The sequence below is a fragment of the Streptopelia decaocto genome (genome assembly GCF_964273445.1).
Source record: "Streptopelia decaocto genome assembly, chromosome: 10".
Taxonomy (NCBI): Eukaryota; Metazoa; Chordata; class Aves; order Columbiformes; family Columbidae; genus Streptopelia; species Streptopelia decaocto.
Window position 1 is genome coordinate 2,338,708 of NC_138665.1, and position 17,859 is coordinate 2,356,566.

The window sequence follows — 17,859 nt, forward strand, 5'->3', positions numbered from 1 at the left end:
TGGACATTTCACCAAGACATTTCTGTGAGGGAGGATAACTCTCAGGGTGATTCGTCTTGAGATAATCACCTAGTTGTTTCCCTGTGCAATATGCTTGCAGAAGTTTATCAGTAATGCCAGGCCAGCCATCTGACAGACACGACCTCGCTGATCAACATTCACTGTATTTATTAGCTGTTCCCAAGCATTTCAAGCAAGGTTTTAGCATCTGCCTGGCCTTTGGAAACTGTGGGTGTCCACAGATCTCTGCAGGCTGGAATCACCCCCTTGTACCCTGTTGCTCACTCGTCTCATAAACGTGATGGGTGGGATGGACTGAGCGCTGCGGTGGGAGCAGCTCCTTGACCGTGAATGTCTTTGTCTTCCCGCTGGCTGCATCTCTGAGGATTCCTCCAAGGGCTTTTGCAGCGTGAGCTGAGCCCAGGGTCTGTCTTTGCAAATGGGCAGCTGGGTGATCACCTGGTTGATGGTTTGTTTGCGTGCAAAGAACAGGACATTACCATAGTCATTAAAATGACCATAGTGAACTATATGGCTACATTATTATGACTATATTGAACTAGTCACTAACACAGTCTGGCTGTCAGGAAAGGAGCGATGGCACTGGTGGGATCCAGCGGCACAGCTCAGACCCTCCCTGGCTCCAGCATCAGTTCCGCTGCCTCGGACTGAGAAGTTCCAAAGGCATTTCCATGACCACCACGTCTTGGATGACTGACGGGACTCTGGGCAGAGACCTAGTTTGTGAAAATGAGTAATTACACAGGGCTGCATTTAAATGTGCGTGGCAGATGTTGTCTCCACCACTATGGGTATATTTAAGTCTTTTTTCCAAGCAGGAAACTTGCAGCAAGATTTACAAGGGCTGCATGAGTAAGAGCAGTGGCAGCAGGTGGGGAAGCTGACACTGGCAGCCAGCTTTCCTTTCTGGCGAACACATCTTGTAAAGCAACTAGTGTGGGGAACTTTTCACAAATAAAATTGGTTTCCCACCTTTACAAATGATCTCTTTGGCTTCGACAGCACTGGTCACTTCCTAATATCACCACCGCATTATTTTCTTGTGCTAGGAAGTGAGAAGTTTAATCAGATGCAATGGCTGTGTCAACCATTTCAGTGTTCAATCAACCCAGAAGAGACTGGGCTGGTTACCCTAGTGCAAAAATGCCTTTTGGAAAGGCAGAGGGGAATAAGCTGTGTAGGAAGTAAGCGCTGGCCCCAGTCTGACTTACCATATGTCTGTGATCAGGAAAGAACACCACATACTCCAGTGTGCTAACCATAGTTACCAAGAAATGAAGTCAGTCCTTGATGATGGTAGCACTAAAAGATGCTGCCTTAAAGGCACAGGGGCTGCTTTTCTTACCACCCTGAAGCTGAGAGAGTTTGACACAGATGCTTAAATTTGCAAATCATAGGACTTAACATCCAGGATTGTGACACACAGCATTAATTATGATCGTAGCTCATTATGTTTGGGGATGCTCGAGGTGCTTATCATGTAATAGATGAGGATCTTTGTTCTGGGTAGTAGTTTGGATTTCCCCAGTGTGGCATTAGGCTGGAGATGACAGTATGAAGGGTTAACAGAGTTTCTGCACCAAATTACGCTTTTCTTTCACCAATACTTGAACAGTCCTTGATGGGGCCCCGTGTTTAGTGTTTCCTGACAGTGCAGAAACATCAGTGACTGGATGAAACACATTGAGTTTTCATTTGCACTTTTTATGTGTCTCTTGTAATCAAGAGGCAATGCGAACTCCAGCTTGTGGTTTATTGCTATTGCTGTCTTCCCTTGAGCTCTCAGAGCAAAGCGGGTGCATGAGACGCAGAATGAGACTAGTTTAATAGCAATAGCCAGACAGTCAGCCAGAAATAGCTGTGCTACACAGTAAATAAAATAATCTTGTCAAACTCCATTGCAGTTCAGGTTTCCAAATGGGAAGATAAAAGAGACATTTCTGAGCACTTTTAGTGTACGAAGGTCTAGTTCCCATATCGCTTCTGTTAAAAAACATTGAAGTAATCTTTGCACCGAAACAGCGGCCCTGCTTTTATTGCAGGCGAAATAGGTCTCACAGGGCGAGCCCAAAATCTTGTTTGCAAACACAGAGCAGCACTGGGACAGTTCTCATTACTTCAAGTGGTTTTCCGACCCACAAGGAACACTGTTTGACTTTTGCAGCACCTCCCACACCTTCTCTTTTCTTCCCAGCAATGCAGATGCCCATGAAATGCCATGTTTTGGACCAGGCTGGGTCCAGCCTGCAGCGGGGTGGGGAAATGGGTCAGGCTGTGCCTCACTGGTTTCAAGCAGCAGCTGGGAACAGAGCGGGTGTCGCGCTGCCCTGGAGCTTGAGGTGGGCATGGAGGGGAGCAAAGCAAACACACCGGCCTGGTCACAGCCCCAAAGCGAAGCGTGAGATGAGGTTTGTAAGGAAGAGCGTTCCCACAGCCCCGCGGCCATGCCCAGCAGCCAGTGCTGTCTGCAGACAAGAGGCTTCTGTGGGTCCAGACTACAGACTGTCCAAGGAGGTTTGATCCTCCCGTCAGTCCCCCTGGCTGGCAGAGCTGAGCAGGAAGGCTGAATTCCAACCATCGACAGTGGTACCTGGGGTGGGTTAGAAGGGGGTGGTCAGTAGGTCAGAGAGGTTCTCCTGCCCCTCTGCTCTGCCCTGGGGAGACCACACCTGGAATATTGTGTCCAGTTGTGGCCCCTCAGTTCCAGCAGGACAGGGAACTGCTGCAGAGAGTCCAGCGCAGCCACCAAGATGCTGAAGGGAGTGGAGCATCTCCCGTGTGAGGAAAGGCTGAGGGAGCTGGGGCTCTGGAGCTGGACAAGAGGAGACTGAGGGGGGACTCATTAATGGGGATCAATATGGAAAGGGGGAGTGTCAGGAGGATGGAGCCAGGCTCTTCTGGGTGACAACCAGTGACAGGACAAGGGGCAATGGGTACAAACTGGAACACAGGAGGTTCCACTTAAATCTGAGAAGAAACTTGTTCCCGGTGAGGGTGGCAGAGCCTGGCCCAGGCTGCCCAGGGAGGTTGTGGAGTCTCCTTCTGTGCAGACATTCCAACCCGCCTGGACACCTTCCTGTGTAACCTCATCTGGGTGTTCCTGCTCCATGGGGGGATTGCACTGGATGAGCTTTCCAGGTCCCTTCCAACCCCTCACATTCTGGGATTCTGTCATATATTAAAAAGAGTTGCAAAAAAGTACTTTAGTTTTCAGATATGGCAGATTCAAGAAGACATTCCTTTTAATAGTCAGAATAGCTGTGAATGCGTTTGCTCGGTGACCCTTTTGAGGATGGGCGGGTGCCAGTTCCGCGCCCCGGGCGCAGTTCTGCAGGGCTCGTGCTGAGGGGCCGTGTTCCTGCTGCTGTTCCACTGGCTCGGGCGCCTGGTGCCGCCTCCACGTGCGAGAGCACAGAGGGGAGAGCAGCTCCAGAGAGGTCACTGGGGCGCAGGAGGGAGAACAACATGAGAGGCAGCCCGAGGAGCCAGCTGGAGGAGGGTGGGAGAAGGCTGTAGGTTGTTAGTTGCTAATTCAATGGTAAAATCCAGAAAGGGCTCAGTGTAGAGTCTTTCACAGTCTGTGTTTCCTTTTCTGGATAGGGAGCAGGTTTAGCCTACTTATGTGGCCATACAGATACGCAAGATGCTATTCAGTATACTCTTTGTCTAACTTATCGCTCCTGTAATTGTAGCGAGTGTAAATTTGGCCCACAAGCAAACCCTCAAAAGCTGGAAATGTCGCCCTCCTGCTGTGGCCCTTCAGCAGCACCATTTTAAGCCCCTGGGAGCAAACTGGAGAGACCAGAAGAGCTGAGTGACGTGTCTGCAGAAGGGTTTCCCGTCTCTTCCTGCTATTAGTTCTTTGGAAATGCGCTTGCCCTCGCCTCGCTGCTTTGCAGCCAACGTGACTGGGCTCAAGGTGGAACGAGGCATCAAAATGCCACTGATGTTCCACTAAATACATCAACCGAAAATAGCATTTCCACATAAATGCTTTGGGCTCCAGTCCTCCCCCACCCGGATCCCACACTGCGGCTCCATGGAGCTGGCAAGGATGAATCAAGCGTCCCTTTCCAAACTCGGGAGACAGACACTGCTGAATAATTTGGCAGGAATCTGCCGGCCTCGCCAGCACAGCTGTCCTTGTGCAAGGAGGAGTTACGTAAACTGAGCGCGCAGATTTCGTCTCCCCCTTCCCATGGCAGCCCCTGGGGAAACCTCTAACGATGTGGCCTATCCTAGGGAGTTTGCGGTAGGAAGCCGGTGGCCGAGGTTGTGTTGGTGGTGGTGTTATACATCCCCGTTTCTAATACAATCCGTCCCTTGCTGCGTTTTCAGGTCACGCTGTGCAGACCCCATGTCCCTGCCCCTAAAGGCTGCATCGACCCAGCTGCTGTGTCTGACAGGATGAGAGCAAAGCTCACGTCCAACCACTTAGCAGGGCCTGTTTTTTTTTTTCTGATTCCAAGAATATTTATGACAAAAACATTCAAAAGGGTTTGTTCAGTTTAGGGTCTCGTTTGGACAGCAGAGGCGCAGGTTTGCGATGCACTCAGCTGTGGGGAGGTCGATGAGAACGGCGCAGAACCGTCCCACCTCAAAAATCAGCCTGCAGTAGGGTTAAGTTAAATGAACAAACACGACAGAAAACTGTGTCTTGGTGTTCATGAAAAGCAGGCTGGGCCGCTTCCTTCAAAGGGTCGCTTTAAGGTATATTAGATTTTAAAAATGTAGGCTCTGAGTCTTTTTTTAAAAAACCAAAGAACGTTGAAAGCCCTTCTGACTAACGATACCCAAAGACATGGCAAGGTGGCAGCGTGCCACGCTCTCATTGCTCACGGCAGGCTGGGCAGAGCGGAGATAGAGAGCAGGCAGGCAGGAAAATCAGGACACATTGCAGGAAAAAGCTGAAGAAGTCTGCTCGCTCCCTCGGTTTCTTCCATTCTGCTCTGCAGACACTGCCCAGCTCAACCAGAAGTCATCAGAGAGGGGGCTGAGCCCCACACTTCAGTGCAGAAGACAACTCCACCTTTCCCAAATAATGGATTGGTGGTTGAGTGCCATTGTTATGGACGCTGGTTTAGTGTTTTCCCAATTTCAGCATTAACTATGTGCTGTTCATCAACTGTTTCAGCATCAACCATTCACCAAGCTGTAGAGCTTGCCCGTAGGTCCGTCTCTCTTCAGCTTCACCCTTGGATCCCCATTCTCCTTTGATGCCTGAAGCTCACATCATCTTCTGGGCAAAAACAGGCTGCAGAGAGTGCTGCTTTCTACACTGAGCACACTGCTGCCTTGGCTGTGTACGTTTCCATTATTAATCGTTTCAGGTAAGCCCTGGCTTTGCTTTGGGGACCTGGCAGCTCCATGTACTCAGGGCACATAATTCCTCCCCAAGTAATTTTGAAACTCCTGGAATATGCAGGATTTGGATAACGGGGAGGACCAATAACCTACGTGTGCAATGAGAAACTTGTAATGGATTATTCTGTGGTTGCCATCTTTTATATTGTCAGCTCCTGAGAGGGATCTGATGACTCATGGCTGGAAATGGCTCTTTCTCCTCTTGTGTTTTACAGATTTGTTTCACGCATGAGAAGCAGAGTGTGACTTAGCATAGGGTAAACCACAGAACTTGATAAAAATGTGCCATCCTCAAATACACCCCGTGCTTAAGGCCTCGCCATCCATCCTTGCATGCGACCCACTAAGAAATAAATAGGAGTCTGTGAGATGCATGAAGATCGTTGCATGCAACAGCTCCAACAGGAGTGAATTACCTGGGACACACACCAGGACAGGTCCTCTCAGGTGCTCACCTGTGCCCTCCGATGGACAGGAACATTTCCTTCTGCTGGGCTATGTGCTGCTTAAACCATTGAATAGCTTTTCATTGTAATGCCCTTTTGCACTAGCAATAGACTGCACAGGCACATTGCCCTCCTTGCGATTAATACTGAATTTCCTCTGCAGCACTGCGGGTGGGTTTGACTCGTACAGCGTCTCGCACAAGCGACGGCCCGGGGTACTCGTGGCAGAGAAATAAGTGGTTGATTAAAGCTAGAGAGCAGGAAGAGAAAGCAGTAGTGAAGACAAGGAGAAATCAATTTAATAGTAAGACTTATTGAATAGTCTGATTTAGAGGCGCAATCCTTTCTGCAGTTATCTATATCCACTGCAATAATTTGGAGGTAGTTGCATAATTCATTGTGGAAGCCCCATCCCAACTTCAGATCTTCAGAGTTTCCACTAACAGGCCAGCCTTGCTTTCCGTGCAGTGGTCACAGATGAGATGTGCTTTCTTTCAAGTGCAGCTACACAAAGTCACCTCCCCGTTCGGAGAGGGGGCAGTGAAATGGGGAGGTTTAAGCCCGAATGCGAGCAGGAGGAGCCGCCTGAGCAGCTCAGCAGGCGGGTACAGCCCCCGCGCAGCCGCAGGCACAAGCGTTTCAGCTGTGAAACCTCTGCCCAGGCAAACGCAGAGAGCACAACTGTGGCAGCTTTACGTAATGTGTCAAAAACTTGTTTTTCGCTCTCATCAAATATTACTTTTTTCTTTTTTTTTGGCTTCATCTTTTCCTTGTGAATCCTTAGTACATATTACGTGAACAGACTGCAGAGCATTATTCAGAAGAGCTTAATTAACCTCAGCGAGGGGAAGAAAAGGAAATCGCAGAAGCTGTAGGGTAAAAAAAGATCATATTTAGACAAATAAGTGCAAATGACCTAGATGCATCAGTTGCGTAGGAGCCGTGCAGCGCAGTCTGGATGCTCCGTGCAGGCTGCAGGTCTGTGTCGCTGCTGCTCCTCGTGCTCCTTGGGGCTCCTCCTGGGCCACCCCCGAAACCCGCATCAGTCCCACCTGCTCTCTTCCCATTTTGTCCCCATCTGTCGCCTTTCTCTCAGACACCGGAGCGCACGGCTTGGCGGGACCCCCGGGGATCGGCTCTTCCCTGCGCAGGATTAAGTGTACTCAAATAATCTCTGATGGATGTTTGTCTAGCCTTACTTTTTAAAATCTCCAAGGAATGCTCTCCCAAGACTTCCCTGTTTCGTCTGTTCTATTGCTTAACTACTCTGAGAGCTGGAAAGGGGTTTTTTTCCAAGTATTTAATCCTATTCTCCCTTGTGGTAAATTAAGCCAAGCCATAATCAAAATGGAGAATAATTTATCAGCTCCTTAGAAGACAAGCAGCTTCCACGTATTGGAATACCAATAGCACATTCCCTTTTATTTATGTCTTTTCTAGATTAAACAACCTCATTTCTTTGGCCTCTCTCCACCCCTCGGGTTTTGAGAGCCTTTTTTTCCCTGGATAAGAGCAGCAGCCTCCCAGCTGCCATCCCTGCCCTCCCCAAACCTGAGCTCCTTTCCACACTGTGGCTACTTAGCCGATAAATCTCCATTTTGTGGATAACCTATTTGCTCTGTCCTTCCGACACGTAGTGCGGAACAGCAGCCTGTTTAAACAAAACGGTTTGACCCTCAGCCACACATCTGCTTTCCCTTATCTCGGGTGTGCTGGTTTGATCCAGCTTACGCGCTCGAGGAAAGGAAAGATAGTCCCGCGCTCGGCAAAAGCGCCGTACGGAACACCAGGTTTGTTCCTCATCGTGGAAACCGCACACAGCAGCCTGGCTGTTCCCTGAATTCTTATTCTTTTGTCCACATATACACAGAAAGCTCCTTAAAACAGGGGTTTGGCCGCCTTTGCTTTACATCTCTCGTGTAGCCTGGATGAATTCCTAAGTTTTATTGAAATCAGAGAGCAAGGCAAGTACATTTTCCCATGCTCCACTAAGGAGTTAAGTGACTTGTGTTATTCTGTAAGAGCTGTGGGAACATACATGATCAAATATCCATGGATCAAACGGGTGTTAAAATTTAGTCAATTAGGAATTAATATCAATTTATTGCATGTTGGTGAGAAGAAGAAAGAGAAGTGGTAGTAGGAAATGCCCGACCCATTAAAAACCACATTATCCAGATATTAATCTGCTGCATGGACTGAACTTTCTCCAGAGCAGGCGTGTACAGTGTCCCCTGTGCACACACACGCTGCTCACTGCGATGTTCATGTGCTCTGCTACTCAGGGAAAAATAAAGGGTCTCTTAAAAACTTGGGGATCGGTGCTGGAGTTTATAGTCGATAACATACAGTCCCTGAGTGGGAATGGTGTCGTCCTTTAGTGCGAGAGCTCTGGGGAGGGCAATGGGAGAAAAGATGATTCATTTCTTCCAGATACGTTACTGAAGTTTCTTCTCAAAAAGAAAGTAAAAGCAACAGGCAGGAGCTTTGGGCTCGTGGTCTTTCCCTCCTTCACCCATGTGTGTCTTCTGCAAGCTGAGCCTGTTCTTGCCCGCTATTGCGTTCTCGCCATGAATAATATTCCGTGGGGCCATTTTATTTCCAAAAGCACTTGTATGATCCCATTATCTCCTCGTTGCTCCTTCAGTAACTCAGTTATCCTCCCATCCACTCCTCAGCAACCCCTGCAGGACACGGGAGCCTCTCAAACAGGGGAACGTGTGGAGCAGTTCAGTCGGACACCCCCAAACCCCGCGTACCGTCCTCTGGAAGGGGACTGACAGCACCAAGCTCCTAAAGCATTCACTTAGCATTAGCTGCTAAAGAGAGGGAAAAATGTCTTTAGTACATGTAAGAAAAAGGCTGATGCACAGAGCCTTGTACCATCAGAGCCAGGTGAAAAGGAGAATTGTGATTATTTCTTCTTGTAACTGCTTTTATGAACAAATCTCTACATGATCATGAATATGGCGTAGAACAGTACGTGTGGCGGCACCCGGCCTGCCGAGGACGGTCCGTTCAGAGCTGTGTCCCAAGTTTTCAGCAGTGGGGAGCTGGTTCTCCGGGGGGAGGTTTAAGGAGCACGTCTTTCTCCCTGTGAGATTTGTTATCACGTTATTTGAGAACGCGGTGAAGATAAACGCTATTTCTAAGAACTAGACCCAGACTCGAATTTAAACGCAGCACACAGCATTGATTTAATTGAGCACGCTCGGTGTGACGCTCACAGCCTTTTCTCAGCACTTCCCTGGGCACACAGGGAGAGGAAAGAAGCGATTTTCCAAGTGAAGGCAAAACAGAAGAGGTTTTCTATTGCACATTCAGCCTGAAATATCCTTTGCGTATGTTTTGGACTGCATCAGTACTCAAAGCCTACAAACTAGAGTAAGGTATTTGTACAATACATGTGTTAATGGAATCTTCCCCCCCTTAGAGCATTCCAGAGGAAGGAGCCAGGTTTTAAAGGCTACGAGCTCCCTGTGTCATGGTCTTTATTACTCTCTGGCAGATCCATGGGCAAGTTTGCTAGAAAAATTACGATGTACAATTTATTTTCCAAGATTAATCATTCATTTAAAATAATATCTACTGCTTATCTTTAGAAAAGCCTTACTAAAAAATCTTTTTTGAGTAAATAAATGCTGTACATTCATTTTATTTCTTCTCTTAAATGAATTCTTTGACATAGGATTTATCTTTAGGGCACTCTCAAAAATAAAGAAGTATTTAAGTTACATGAATTTAATACACCTAAATATTGGCTTTTGAGAGTGGATAGAGGAAGGAAATCTTGATTTGGCATTGCTAAGTTTGGCTGGAATCACCTTACGTGGTCACCACTATATCATTAAAATTCCATTTTCTGATGATCTTTAGTTGTTATCTGTTCCTATAAAGACTTAGAGACGTGAGGCCAATGCTCCTCTTACAGCGGTATAAATCAGGGATAGCCCTGGTAAAGGCAGTACAAAATCTGCTGGGCAAAGCTAAAGTAAGTGTGAAGAGGGTAAGAAGGAAACCAGGAATGTATCTGTGTTTTACTACAGTTTATCAGCATTATTTCACATCTCTGATTGAGCAGCTGACACAGCACATCTCCGAACTGGAAAACAAGGGGAATAACGAACGTAGAAGGGAGATGAGGATGAACAGGTTTGGTTGTAAAGGTTATAAACAGCAGCGAGGGAAAAAGAACAACTTCAGGCTGGATCAAGAGGTTAAAACCAGGGCGGCACGGGACAGAGGCGGGAGTTGTCTGAACTGGGCTCTGCAAGTATCTCATGATCAACCCACCTCTCTTTCTCTCTGTAGGATCTGATACGAAGAGATATTTTGTATTACAAAGGTCGCATAGACATGGATAAATATGAAGTGGTGGATATAGAAGATGGGAGAGATGATGACTTCAATGTCAGCATGAAGAATGCCTTCAAACTTCATAACAAGGAGACTGAGGAAATGCACTTATTTTTTGCCAAGAAACTGGAGGAGAAGTTACGATGGCTTAGAGCTTTCAGAGAAGAAAGGAAGATGGTAAAAGAAGATGAAAAGATAGGTGAGGAATGTGAAATTAATCTGAAAGGAGATTGTGGGTGATGCTTAATTTAGCCCCAACTGTTGGAGAAGCCCACATATTTTTTTTGTGGCAGAATTACAGTTCAACCTTGTTCAGATGTCCTTGGTTGCTCTCATAGTCATAAATAGGTCTCTTTCCAAGCCAGTTACTGGTATTTTTGGTCCTCAGTGAACAAATTCTGCCCATAGCTTCAAGCCTGGACCTCCCTGGGTATTGTGGAGAAGGAAGTCTTTGGCCAGCTGACTTAGAGTCTCCTGGCTGCATCACGTCTCATGCAGGGTAGGAAGGCGGCCAAGTTAATGACTTACCAGCCGTGCCCTCCCCTCAGCATCAGCCCATAAACTGAGCGTAACCAGCGCCAGTTCAGGCTCAGCTTGTGTTGCTCAGCTGTAAAGCACTGGGCGTATTTATGATACTGTATAAATAATAATGGGTCTGATGTTACTTTTCATACATCCCCTGCACAAGTGAGATGATAAAGAGGCCAACCCTTTCAAGGAAGATTTGCTTGTCGGTGCAATAGCTGCCCCCGCACACAGCTCCCTGATGCTTTGCCACACGGGGCATTCCGCGTTTGCAGACAGTGCAGGACGCTCCCCCCGCCCCGAAAGAAGCAGAGGTTTTGTGAGCAATCTTCTGAATTGTGTTTGCCGTGTTCCCTTTTTCAGGCTTTGAAATTTCTGAAAATCAAAAGCGGCAAGCGGCAATGACAGTAAAGAAAGTCAGTAAGCAAAAAGGTAACCGGCAACATGCGCTGTGCCTGGTGATGTGAGGGTGGAGCGGGCTGGGCTGAGTCCTGCTGGGTTAGGATCCAGCGTCCCCCTTGAATTTCCCCCTCCCCTTTCTCTTTTTATATAAAATACCATCTGTGCTTTGTATCCTTTCTTAATGTATCTGTGGGCCAAATTAATCTCTGGTCTGATGTGGCTGAAACCAGTGGAATTTCACCAGAGATGAATTTGCTCTCGTGTCTCCAGTCTGATGTCCAGAAGCTGTCCCTGGGGGCAGAAATCTCTCCGTTGTTTACCTCAGGCTGAAATGGCAGCGAGTGCGGAGATGTGTAGGGGTTCTGCTAATTCCCGTTAGCAAAGAAAGATGGCTAAAATCCTGGAGATGGTGAGGGATCTACCTCTTTCCAGCTCTTGGAAAGGGGACACTCACATTTCCTAGGGCTACCTATAACTTTTTAAGGACAGCACAGTAGCATCAGCTCTAGGAAATAAAGTACCTTAGTGAAGACATTAAATCTTCCTAATGGCAGATTCATTTCCCCACCCAGGCAGGCGACAGCCAACTAATAAATGCCATGCTAGATATTAAACAGCATCTCAAGCCGGCGTTAATTATCTCTGGCAATAACTCTTGCAGCTACAGGTTTTGAAATAGTAAATATGGAGAGGAAGTCAGAGAGGTCATTTTTCAAGTTTTCCAAAGCTTCACAAAGTCATAGACCTATCGATTAGTTACCAAAGTACCGCGGTACGACCAGGCCTATAAATGGGTTTTGAGAGAACTCATCACTTCTTGGCTCTAGTCAGTTCCAGGCAGCTTCGCCCCCGCTCTGTACAGCCACGGGGTGTTTAGCAGGAGTTGAAGGAGCTCTTTGCTTTGTGCCTCACCTGGTTGTTGTCTACTGGCTTTGCTGGTCCAGTAGTGGTTCGCTAGGCCAGCCGTAAACCCCTTGGTTTGCTGTGTCTCTCCATTGTCATTAGTCTTCTCCTCTCTACTAACTTCCTCCGTTGTCTTCTGAGATGTTCTCCAAAAGCTCCCCTGGCCAGGTGTTCTAAGCTCAGCCCAGGGCCGCGTATCGTACGGGGTGCACACGTGGTTCTGGCAGCAGCGGGCGCTGGGACGTGCAGATCGGCCCCTCGCCGCTCGCACGCTTGTCCCGCAGCACGAAGCGACCACGGAGGTTACGGCAACCGGAAAATCAGAGAATCTGACTTGCATGATGGCCGTGGCAAAAATACTTTAAATCATTAGTCAATAATGTTATTAATTAATTAAGGTATTAATTAATAATTGTGCTGTTCAGTCATTAAGTGACACAGTTCAAAGGTGTCTGAGCATGCCCACCAGTATGCCCACTTAAATCACTGCACTTGCATCCTGACAAATATAATACGCCTAACCATACTTATTTCTTACACGGCAATTGCTCTTTTGTTTTCTGTCTTTCTCTCTCTCTCTGAGATGAAAAAGGAGAGGCTATTATCTTAGTCTACTCTGGCTATAAAGTTAATTAGCTCCTAAGCGCTAGTCAGCATTTCTTTTATGAAGAACAAGCTTATGCTAGAACGCTGGCAGTTCTTTTTATGAGATGAACTCCTCAAGTCAGACACACATTCAGTCAGACCCCAAGCATCAAGTTAAGCAAGGCCTGGTTGTTTTACTTAAGGCACAAAATCTGAAAAGCAACAGATAAGGTCATTAACTTAGCGACTCTGTTTCTTGTGTCCTACGCTGTGGTTTCAGATTAATTAAATTAAGTACCGGCACTGAAGGTTTTGCTGAAGACTCCTGGTTTTCTTACTCTGTGCCCTGTTTGTTTGCCTTGTGCCCACCACCCAAAGGAGGTGGGGCAGGGAGCTGGGGGCATTGCTCCCAAGAGCCAGGGAGGAGGAAACTCCTCAGAGTTGGCTTTTAGTGACTGATCTTTTGAATCTTGCCATATGCATTTTACATATGTTGCGAACAATTTTTTTGCTAAAGACACTTGGGGCACTCGGGACTCTGTTGCTGAGGGGCGACTGGCAAGGGCTTTAGGCTGGATTTGGAGCATCACCTGGGAAGCAGCGAAGCCCTGCAGGAGCAGGAACACTTGCACTGCATTCAACACAACTATTTAGTCATTGAAATGGAGGGACTTCGCAGGCCAGGGCTTGACGGCTCAGCGGCTCCACCTGCCACACGGAGAGCCCTGCTCCCGTGTCAGTGGATGCCTATTACCGACTTGTTTCTAGATTAGCTCAGTTGTTCCCTCCACCTTTTAAATGGGAAACCATGGTAATTTCCCTGTCACAGAATACTTAAGGAAGAGAGAAAAGCCGCGAAGGAGGTGAAATGGAAAATGCAATCAACTTTGTTAGAGGTGAAGCAGAAAAACATTTTTCAAATGGTATAAACTGCCGCTTATTTCATGCACTGTTGTACCACACCTCCCCGAAGTATTGCTGTGGAGCTGCTGGCGTGCATCTCAAAAGGGAGCATTTCAGCTGCAGCAGGCGAGGGAGGGATGCTGAGACATCAGCCGAGAGCAGGAGGAAACACCTGAAATATCCACTTTTTAAACTAATAGAAACTTCACGCAGGTGTTGAAGAGAGAACACAACTCGCCGTGTTTTGAGGAGCTGTTGATCAGCCCCCTCCTCAAACTCACACCCGCACAGACAGGCGTGCAGGCACACGGTGCCGCGCTGCCTTCCAGAGCCGTTCAGTGATACGCAAGGCCAGGTTCCAGCACTAGATGAGCATTTGCGCTACTTATTGGATTGGGCAAAACATAATGATATTAGATCAGGTGCCTTAAGACAGCACTAAACCAATTTTTGACCTTCTTTAAGTCCATTAGACATAAAGTAAATGGGTAGTGTTGGCTCTGCACCTTAACAAGAGATAGAGAAAAGGGCTGTTTTGTCGTTGTTGTTTTTCTTTTTGCATCGATTGTTCAAGATTTTGCCTCTCAGTTACTGCCCTTTAGCTTATTTCAATGTCAGCGTGGTAACTGGGAATAGAATTCAGTGTGGTGTCTCCTAGGAATAGTAAAGTAACAGAGAAATTTATTTGTCTTGACTTACAAAAACAACAAAAAACCCTCACAGCCCCTTTTTAAGCCAATCAGGCGTGCAGCTGTTCCGCAGAGAAGTGCAGGTACCACCCAGCACCTTTGCTGCCCGCAGCGTGCAGCGAGTTGTGCTTCCAGACCTGCGCTCCTCAGTGACTAACGCGGTGGAAACGAGTTCCCTAGAAAAGGGATCCCTTGTGGATCTCCAGTCAGCCCTTAGTGCAGACACAGGAGATCCAGGATACTTTTTCCATTTCTGAGCTTCTGTTCTGCTTTTAATCTTCCCTCCAATGATTAGTGTTTGCAGCTTTTAGAAACGTTCAGTTGCTTTTCTGATCCCCAGCTTTGTGCACATCTGTCCCCAAGCAGGACAGTGTGTACACGTACGGGGTTTTTGCTCATGTTCCCAGAAGCCGTCAGGGGTGTTGGGGAGTAGAAGTTCCGGTGGTAGGGAAGGAGACCCCATTCCTAAAGCAATGCTTCCCGCTAATGTTTCCATTTTGGAAAATGAAATGTCTGTTCCAATTTAAAGAAGTGACCTTAGTGCTGGGCTGGCCACCCTTGGGTTGCTCTTCAGACCCGTGCTACGAGCCAGCTCCTTCGTGCCCTTCTCTCTGTCCTGCGTATTCTCCACAGTTTCACCCAAGCAGATGCCCTCAGCCCATACAAGTCTCTAGCCGGATGGTCTGGGACGTGCGGAAGGAGGGAAACAAATATTCAGTCACCATCACCCCAACGCTGAGCTTAGAAGGATGCTGTCATTAAATCTCCCCATAAATTCTCAGCTATGCAAACCCAGCAGGGGTTAAATCACCAGCCAGCATGAACTGCATTGGCCTGCAGTAAAACACCCTCTGAGTCACAGAATTTTCCTGCTAATTTCTCCCTTTCTGATCACTTGAGCTCACAGCGAACTCTGTCGTAAAAGCCCCGACCCCAACACCCCGCAGCTTTCCTCTGATTTCTCACGCTTGGGCACTTGAAGCTCTGGCCCAGGTCCGGGCAGCAGGAGGAACGGGTGCAGGGCAGCACGCTCGTGCTGCTTCTCCTGCTGGCCAGGACAGGTCTCACCAGGAAACACTCTGTGGGTATCTCCCCTGGCTCTGCTGAGTGTTTAAGCCTATTTTATTGCATCTTCTTTACTAACAAGACTGACGTGGCCCTGACATGTTTCCGCATCCTATTCACGCATGTAGCCTGGGGGATTAAAAGAGACTGAGTGACACACAGACCAACCACATAGAACAAAGAGGGGCTTTTGCATTTTCAGATTATCGGGGTCACTTCCCTTTTTTCACAGTTTCCCACAGTGTAGGTGAAAGAATGGAGCTAATAATGTTCCGAGTGGTATTTCTGCACAGATTCAGAGAAATCACAAAGCCTATCGCATTGATTGTGAAATACAGACCCTAGCCCAAAGTTTGGCACCGCCGGCGTTGCGCGGTGCCCATCTGCAGCTCGCCCACGCGCTTCGTGCCTCGGTTCCACAAGCACTGCTCCCATTGCTGGTGGAACAGATAGATGGCTTCTCACTCCGAGCATCAGTAACCCAGCTGGAGTCCATAGTTCCATCTGTGGTCCGGGCAGATATATAAGAGGAGGCAAATCATGAATAAATTCTTGGCTGGGAGATCTCTAAGGATGGTCCCAGTGATTTGGCAACGGGCTCGTGCTCCTGAGCAAATTCTCCAGGGGAGTTTTCTGTTGGGATGTGAGATGGGGCTGTTTGGTTTTCCGTTGGCCCTCGTTTGATTTGAAGAGCCAAGGTGTTGCCATCAGCATCACGTTGAGATTCCAAGTGTATCAGCCTGGATACTCCTGCACTTTCAGTCTGGTGAGGTATTTTAGGTAAGGGGCAGTGTTGCTACCCAGAAGAGGCTGCATTTCAGGGCAGCGAGGGATGAACTGATATCTTCCTATCAATGAAACCAGCCGAGTGATCTTTGCTATCAGTGTACAGAATGCTAGAGGAGAGGGAAGCTATATAAATACAAGGTGGGATAAATTAGTTTTCATCTGGCTTTGATTGATAAAGCCCTAGTATCATTTATTCCATCTCACTTAGCTTTTGCTTATCACATGAGGAATCATTATCTTAATGTCTAGCTTAATGGCATCAGGTTGTGGTAACAGATTTGATAAATAGGCTCAGGAAGGTCAAGTGACCTCAGCATTTGTAGATCCTGTGGTTGGCTGTGGAACAGGCAGGACAAAAGATTCCTGTCTTCCTCTGTTGCATTTCCCAAGCTGCAGTGAGCCCTGTTCTCTCCCTCTGCCTCCATAACAGTCAGGCCAGTGGTCAGACAAGGGAGCCAGTTCGCCAGTACCATCCCCGCTCATACCTACCTCTGCCGGGCCATGGAGCAACATCCCGGCTGTGGACAGAGCTGTGGCCAGTGCACCACTTAAACTCCTCTTGAGCTGGGCAGCTGTGACAAGACTTGAGTCGGGTAGTTGAGCGTGAAAGTGTAAAGGCATTCAGTCAGCTCAGGTCTGCCGGGGGAGGCAGAGGCTTCCCTTCCATCCACAGCTCTTGCTGTGCGACCAGAACTACGCCCAGGCACGGCACAGTGTGCCAGCGCTAAACACGACAGCAACCAAGGGAATAGTGGTGAAGTGCTTTGAGATCCTCTGTTGAAATGTGCTGAAGAAAGGCAAAGGGCCTTTCAGCCATTACTGCTTCTTATTTCTTCAACTATTGCAGGAGTAATTAACTATGCAACAATTAGTGTTCTTGAGGTATGTTCCCGGCTACCCCACGTTGTGTATGGGTTACAATACACAGGAGGAAATGGAATTTATGGGATTTTTGAGCATGGCTCCTGCAGGATGCACATTGGTGTCAGAGGCAGATGAAAGCTTGCTGAGCGCCAGGACAGAAAGCAGGTGTTGGTATTTTCCTGTCTCCCACTCAACTCTGGCAAATGGGCAGCATGATCTAGACAGCTAGGTAGAAGAAAAACTTATAAAATAGCTCCTGATCGAAGTATAAGCTAAAAATCTTAAAAGGGTGAGGATGGAATAAACAGCTTGTAAGGCAAGTTTCAGTGGTTATGTATAGGCAAATGTGAGTGTATTCTGTGTTTGTTTTGTACGACCCCCGGAAAGCTGCGGTGTTAATGTAGCCGTCCTGCTGTATCACACCTGGCTGTGTCTGCACGTGTCCATGTGGATTGCCTGTGAGTCAATAGCATGCTCCTCAATCTCCAAGTGCTGCTAAGGCCGTGTTGTAACCTCAAATAGAAGAGAGGGAAAAAAAAAACAACTTAGAAGGGAAAAAAGAGACAGTTTTAAATATTTTAATTGTTTTCTTCTGAGCTGCAAAATCTGAACGATTCCAAGTGACGTTGCCTAGTGCTAAAAAAAGATATGATTTCAACTGACAGCGCAGCATCTCTCTTCACCGGTTTTGTCTCGCCAAATCATGAACCCTGGAGTTTTCTTCTCATTCTGAACAGATTTCCACACCCCCCACGCTGCCGAGCGATCTCGCTCTGCAGCTGCAGCCTCTGCTCTGCCACAGTGCAGAATTATGCATGAACCAGCAGAAGGAGCTCCAGGGCTGGTCAGTGGTGCAGAGCTGCTGCCTCACGCCTTGGAAAGGCAGCACAGCAGCTGTGTCGAGAAATCATTACTTACCTATCGATTCTTTCCCTTTGCGCTTGGAA

General features: G+C 47.7%; 1 protein-coding gene across 3 annotated transcripts in view; it reads left to right on the top strand.

The window, feature by feature from the left end:
- Window positions 1-17,859, top strand: part of ARHGEF9 (Cdc42 guanine nucleotide exchange factor 9) — a 215,886-nt gene that overhangs the window by 185,624 nt on the left and 12,403 nt on the right. For all 3 annotated transcript variants that reach the window (XM_082062149.1, XM_082062151.1, XM_082062150.1), the window contains 2 exons: window positions 10,143-10,386; window positions 11,076-11,144. In XM_082062149.1, coding sequence (XP_081918275.1) covers window positions 10,143-10,386; window positions 11,076-11,144 — 313 coding nt within the window. The remainder of the gene's footprint in view (window positions 1-10,142; window positions 10,387-11,075; window positions 11,145-17,859) is intronic.